Source organism: Carassius carassius, chromosome 24, assembly GCF_963082965.1.
Source record: "Carassius carassius chromosome 24, fCarCar2.1, whole genome shotgun sequence".
Taxonomy (NCBI): Eukaryota; Metazoa; Chordata; class Actinopteri; order Cypriniformes; family Cyprinidae; genus Carassius; species Carassius carassius.
This window is the reverse complement of record NC_081778.1, coordinates 25,791,509-25,798,392: the sequence shown is the minus strand read 5'-3', so window position 1 is coordinate 25,798,392 and position 6,884 is coordinate 25,791,509. Positions and strand designations below refer to the sequence as shown.

The 6,884-nt window shown below is 35.2% G+C and overlaps 2 protein-coding genes across 3 annotated transcripts; one reads left to right on the top strand and one right to left on the bottom strand.

Annotated features, from left to right (window-relative positions):
- The first annotated feature begins 77 nt into the window (after positions 1–77).
- LOC132103288 (actin-binding Rho-activating protein-like) lies at positions 78–1,509 on the top strand. Of its 2 annotated transcripts, XM_059508266.1 has the most exons (3): positions 78–363; positions 937–1,031; positions 1,124–1,509. In XM_059508266.1, exons 1-3 carry the CDS (start codon positions 330–332, stop codon positions 1,433–1,435), a joined length of 441 nt encoding a protein of 146 aa, XP_059364249.1. In that variant the 5' UTR covers positions 78–329; the 3' UTR covers positions 1,436–1,509. The 2 variants fall into 2 exon arrangements, with proteins under 2 accessions (XP_059364249.1, XP_059364248.1); XM_059508265.1 differs by having other exon boundaries at positions 145–363; positions 937–1,509.
- Positions 1,510–3,029: 1,520 nt separating this feature from the next.
- On the bottom strand, positions 3,030–4,826 carry LOC132103524 (adenosine 5'-monophosphoramidase HINT3-like). The gene is made up of 6 exons (XM_059508641.1): positions 4,695–4,826; positions 4,085–4,157; positions 3,712–3,756; positions 3,439–3,508; positions 3,203–3,329; positions 3,030–3,101 (listed from the first exon to the last, which is right to left on the bottom strand). Exons 1-6 carry the CDS (start codon positions 4,824–4,826, stop codon positions 3,030–3,032), a joined length of 519 nt encoding a protein of 172 aa, XP_059364624.1.
- Positions 4,827–6,884: the final 2,058 nt, after the last annotated feature.

Here is a 6,884-nt window from a genome sequence, read left to right as displayed (position 1 = left end):
TGCAAGTCATGAGTAAAATTAAGTAAATCGTTGTTGTGGTCAAAACAATTGTATGTTTTTGAAAGTCGAGTGATTTTTTCTTCTTATGACTTTATGCATACAGTTGTTTTTGAAAATGGAAAAGATTTAGTGCCACCTGATGATATCTTTTAATCTTATCTACACTCATTAAATTCTTAAGAGGACAAAATCTTCCCTATCATTGGTTCATCATCGCTTACAGTCACATGTTTCTCTTGTTCTAATTGGTTGGTTTACACGTCAATCACTCTCACCAGAGGTCAGAAAATAATCTGCTGCTCAACTTGTAACGTATCCACTTCCACAGCATGACAACCATCCTCAAGAAGACAAACAAGATCGGTAAGGTTTTATTACAGTACACCTAACGTGTGATGCATACATTTTGATGTCAAATAAACCTTTGTAAAGTTAATTACATTGTTAAACTAAGCTGTCAGATTGTCTTTACTATAATCTTATACTATGTTCTGTATATAGTTTCATATATGGAATTGTCGTATGTGCTTCATCTTAAACTTATTTCAGTTAGTTTGCAAAACTCGTTTAGTTTTTCATTTAATATTTATATTTTATTTTATTCCAATTTTTAAAAAAAAGATTTAGTTGTTTTAGATTTAGTTAACAATAATTATCTACTATGTCCTGGAATATTTGTCCTAGAATTTAAATTAATTAATACACTTACTGTATGTAGTTCTTTCTGAAAAAATAAAATAATAATAAATAAATAAAATAAAATGTTGATATCATTATTTAATTTTTATGTATTAAAATATCTATATGATATAGTTTAGCTGTCCGGTTTAGTATTGATTACATCGGGTCAGTCTTGTAGACTTCATGAAGCTTTAAGTTATTTAAAGGCTGTACGACATGCAATCTTCTCACTCGCAGCCTGTGTTGTGCCAACAGTGAAGCATGCTGAAAACTTGAGGCGTCTTGTGAGCCAAAGGTCACCATGGAGACAGACGACGCACCTGCAGAGACCTGTACTGTATCAGTCAAAGGTCTGACAAAAAACTGGCAGAAATGGTCCAACGACCACTGCGAGTATCAGAAACACAATCCTTTCAGCAACAGCAGGGTGATTCCCCCACAGATCCAACGAGGACAGGAGGGCTACGGCAGGCCTTTAGAGGGGTCCAAAACAGAGCAGAGAGGAAAAGACGCTCACTCTCACATCAGCAGAGAGGTCACAGAGCTCTGCCGGGTCATATTGGAGAGCAGAGAGAGCGGAGACGATGGCAGGCCGGCTGTGCGGTTCGGGACGCTGTTTGAAAGATACGTCACCATTTCTAATAAACTAGTGGGAGTTCTGCTGCGAGCACGCAAGCAAGGGCTGGTGCACTTTGAAGGAGAAATGTTGTGGCAGGGGAGAGATGATGGAGTGATCATCACCTTGTTAGAGTGATTTACAGCAGTAATGGACACCATATGCCTGCCTGCCTGTCTGTCCAACATTGCTTTCTAGACATCCAGTTTACTTGCACATGGGTAGAAGTCAGTACAATCAAATTGCTAGCCCCGCCCATCTCATACCATTGGTTAAGTAAATTTTGCGGTTGGGGGCTGCTATATGAGCAATAATGCTCATTTTTCACAAGGTTCTCCTGGAAAAAAACATCTTAAACCAGCCTTAAAATGTCTCCCAGACTGGTCTATTTACTGTTTTGCGCACTCTTCAGCTGGTCAAGTTGAGAGACCAGCTTAGATTGCTTTAAATAAATGAAGAGTTCAGATGCAAAAGCCTCTAAGTGCAATCTGAAATTTTCATCTAAAATTAGGATTTTTATCAAGCTCCTATGCTTGGGTTGAGTCATTTTACTTTAATGGCAATGTGCAGGTCCTTTTCCAGGCTATTAAAGTGAAAAAACTGAACATAAATATAGGAGCCTGATAAAAATCCTAATTTTAGATGAAAATTTCAGATGGCACTTAGAGGCTTTTGCATCTGAACTCTTCAAATATTTCACCTAAAAATTTTAATTTGCTAAAATCTTCACTGGAACAGATTTAGAGAAATGTAGCATTATGTAGCAAATGTAGCATAGCACTAATGAATCCTTTGCAGTGAATGGGTGCCGTCGGAATGAGCTTTTCATTGATAGACTGGAGACATGTTGATTACTCGTGGATCATTGTAATGTTTTTTATCAGCTTTTCAGACTCTCATTCTGACGGCACCCATTCACTGCTGAGGTTCCACTGGTGAGCAAGTGATGTAATGCTAATAGTCTGAGGGTGAGTAAACGTAACATTTTTTTGGGTGAAGAATTCCTTTAAGCATGTTTTTTACTATTGAAACCTATCAAAAAGATATTTCAATATTTGGAATTAAGTCAGCTTCTCGCATAATGACAGTACAGGTACACTTTTCTGTATGGAGTTGCTTCGAATTTATAAAAAAAATATATAATATAAAAATATATTTATAATGATGGTGTGATTTGTTTTTGAAGCACAAAAACTATTAAAAAGCAGACAAAACATATGCAGGTTATTATTTATTTTCTTTGCATGCTTAATGCATATCATAACCTTACATCACTTAATAATGAAATACATCTGACACATTATAGTACAATCTATGTCATGGCATAAACCGAGTTAAATCTTTTCACTTCGTATCATATGAAGGAAGAAAAACAGAACTGTTCTTGCATCATCATTGCAATACAGATACATAACAAAAACACTGCAATATTCGGATGCCAAAATCATTCAGCTATAGATATGACCTTAGTTTAATGATTCTGTCAAATGTATCAATATTTTGCATTACTATTCGGCATGCTTTTTCCCCTAAAGCAATTGAAAAATAAATCCTATGATATAAAATGAAAAGAAAATATGATATAGTAGTAGAATTGGTTAGACTGCAGCATTTCTCCACAAAGATCCATTTGAGCGGTCAAAAACAAAAAGCTATTCATTCTCCTGCCACTGTAGCTTGTTTAAGATTTTATACAATTTGCTTTTTCCAGTTACATGACAAAGGGAATCATTCAACAGATTGCAAGAAACAGCGACATCTTGCTACGCTCAGAAAACATCTTGTTTGTCTTTGTGTCAATAACCTGCTCCAAGGGAATGTGATTATTAGTTTTAGTGGATGTAATTTGAACTAAACTATATAAATAGAGGATTGTATTGTGGATGGTTTCTTTTGATTGCTTACCGTAATGAACCAATACGAGTTTAACCGGTAGACCACGCGGGACATGAAGCCCATCTGACTGACAGGTGCCAGAACATGGAGATGCAAATGTGTGACAGAACAGAATGGAGGCCAATGGAACCCAAACCTCGGAAAGTCAATCGACATGCGACACATCAAAACATAATTCATGTTGTTTTATATGTTCAATAAATAAAGACCTGGTTTTCATAGAAGTGGCAGATGTTTTCCATTACCTAACATCATTTAAATCAGTCACATTGTTTTTCTGAAGTATCTCTTTCCCGGTTTCCACCAACTTCTCGACTAAAAACCACAAAAATAGAATTTGGACAAATGACTGCTTTGTAAAGCATGCTATGTGTAACTAGGCTGGGACGTCTGGCTATTTGTACGTGTTAAATCTGACTCATCATTTCAGATTGTTATTGTAGAAAAGCTCCAGAGCAGCTACTGTCAGATATAGCTAAGCATTTACGCCGGTCTCGAATAACTCACAGCGTGTTTACCTAATGGTACATGCTCTTTGCAGAGAGATTTACAATTGCCCACATGTTTTGGACTGTGCACAGCTGGTGGAATGACCTCCCAATCTCAATTCGTACAGCTGAGTCTTTACTCATTTTCAAGAAACAGCTAAAGACTCATCTTTTTCGCCTGCACTTAACCAACTAACACTAGCACTTTTCCTTTTCTTGTGTTTTTATAAAAAAAAATAAAAATAAAAACCTACCTATGCGTTCTATACTAGACTAACTGAGACTTGTCATGGCACTTGTACACTGTTGTTGTTCTCTTGTTGACCTGACTGCTTCTATTGTTCTCATTTGTAAGTCGCTTTGGATAAAAGCGTCTGCTAAATGATTAAATGTAAATGTAAATGTTTTCTTGGTACAACCAGATAGTGATGAGGAGCTCCGGGGTGTATATCTCTGAAACAGGACATGGTTTCATCCTGAAAAACATATTTTTTTCCAATTAATATCAAATATAATAATAATAAAAATAACAACCCTTGATATACATCCATTGCAATTAATGTTAAACTTGTGCTTTTACACTGTGCTAAATTTAATAAATTTTATTTAGTTCTTTAGTTTTTTATTTATTTAGTGCCATCCAGCATGGCAAATGATGTTTTAAAATGTGATTAAATACATAGCAAACTGTGAAATGATTAATGTGACTTATTATGTTATTGTTCCTAAACAAAACAAAAATATGATAATGTTAAAATACATAACCCTTTATTTCTTACATTCTTCATTATGACGTTGGCCGAGCAAATATTCCATTACTTTTTTTATCGCAACAAAATTTTGCTTCGATAAAATGACATTTGATGACGGATTGACGACATTTTGCAATGGAAAAAAAGAAAAAGGGATTTCATTAATCATGTATTGTTGTATTGTGATCTTTAGCCTCATCACAATTCGCGCATTTGCATGAGTTTATGAAATCATAAATAAAACACTGACAGCAAACTCACGTCATGCAGAAGCTCAGTTCCTATTTCTCCCTTCACGATTTTACAGAAAATACATTTTTTTTTGTCCTGTTCATCATCGGTCAGATTCGTTGTACCCATCTCAGGTGTCGGTGCGTTTAAGGCGGCTGCCATCTTCAAAACGTGAAGTCGGTGCTATATAGCTACATCATCACGAGCACGAGCGTCACATCATTTCAGCTGTTACATATCTTGATGTATAAAGCGCTAAAAACATTAAGCATGATATTAAGACAAGCTGTTGTTCTGGAAAATAAATGATTGGATACAACCGTTAAATCCTAATCAAATTGTTATATTATTGTTTCAAATCAGTTTTACAACCAGCGAGCAAAAAGAGTGAGAAAGCAAAATCGAACAATGGTATAGAGAAACACTCTAAAAAACACAATACAAAATGCATCTATTCTTGAATGTATGCTGAAAGAAAGAAAATATATAGGCTATAAATAAATAAATAAAACAAATCCACTTAATGACAGGCATGTGTTAAAACACATTTTTTCTTTTTCTTTTTTTCAGGATACCTCTATTTAAACAAATCTTCGATCAGTTTATCATGAAAGTGGTGACCATTTAATCCCTACTTGTAACTCAAACTGTTAATAAACTTGACAACCACCCCTCATAAATCTTTAGTGACTCTTGGGCGTCGTGACCCCTGGGTTGAGAACCACTGCTTGTATTCAATTCCTTTTTGAATTTAATTAGTTGAGAAATTAATAATATTCTTTATTTACTGCCTATGTCTAAGGAATACTATTACACTGTATTCAAGCAGCCACCGCAGCAGATTTTAAGCAAAGCCTCCCTACAGAATAACTCAGACGGCACTCCCGACTGGTTAAAGGTTACTAATCAAGAGAGGCAGAAAGGATAAGTGAGTGAAAACACATTGTTAAACTGCTCTGTTTAGCAGGTCATCCGAGCAATTAATCCTGAGCACTCCAATATGTCAGGATGCCACATTTACTGCCTTAATGTATGCAAATGATGTAATTAAAATGCATGTTCATGTTTAGTCTCTAAATTAAGAGCTCATTTGCACTCCCAACAATCCAGAGATTCATTATTACAAATTACAAAAATAATAATGACCCAAGACATCAAATTTACTCTCTTTGTACACCCTCCCCCATTTATGTTTTGAATGTGAAAATAATTCATGTGACAATCAGCAATTTGCAGCCATTGTATTCGAGGTTGTCAGCTGGCCAAAGCTATTATGGTATCTCTTGTTCTGCAGCTCCATATGATAAATAATATGCCAGAGCATAACTGTATGCAATTACAGTCTGCTGTGGTATGTAGGAATTGCAAATGATTGCAAAAAAAAAAAAAGAGAGAGAGAAATAGAGAGACTGGCGAATGTGGGACATAGAAGATGATCGTGATGTGAATGGAAAATATAAATGCCTTTAATAATAACTGGGAAAATACGAAGTTAAGTACTGGCAACAAACAACAGATCTCATGCGTTTCTAAATGATTCATGACCAAAATATCAACTCCAGCATTGAGGAAGTCGATGTTTTGTCCTGAAGAGGTTGTAGAATTATTCATGAGGCATCGGCTTTGTAAATAGATCCTGTTGATTAAAATGGAGGAAGTTTGGGGGTGGCAACAACTGCAACTCATGAATCTATGGAGAGAGAGAAAGAGAGAGAGGGAGCTTCATGAAGGGAAAATATTCAGCTTTTTCAATCATGTTCTGCCCTACTTCCAACTTCCTCTTTCATTCCATAGATCCCGCTGAGATGTTTGCCATTGCCACTGGTCACCATCACACATGGCTTTATGAATCTGAAATCAGCCTGTGTATTTTTATTAAATTAAATGGCTAAGCCTTTACAAACAACATGGTTGACAGGTTAAGATGCATTTTGAGAGAAATATAATCTGCCTTTTATTTTTTTTTTGTAACTTTTTACCTCTGATCATTTCTGTTTCTAGGCCTATTTAAAGTCAATGTGGATTGATGTTTTCTTCCATAATGTGACACTGCAAACAGGAGTGAAATAAGATGTTCAACAAGATATAAAGCAAATGTGATTTTGTTAAAACAATGTAAAGTTGATTAAATAAAAATAAAGACGTTCGTTTTAAGATAGAAAATTGCAAATTTTAATAAGTAATTGTAATAATTTTTCATTATATTACTGTTATTGATGA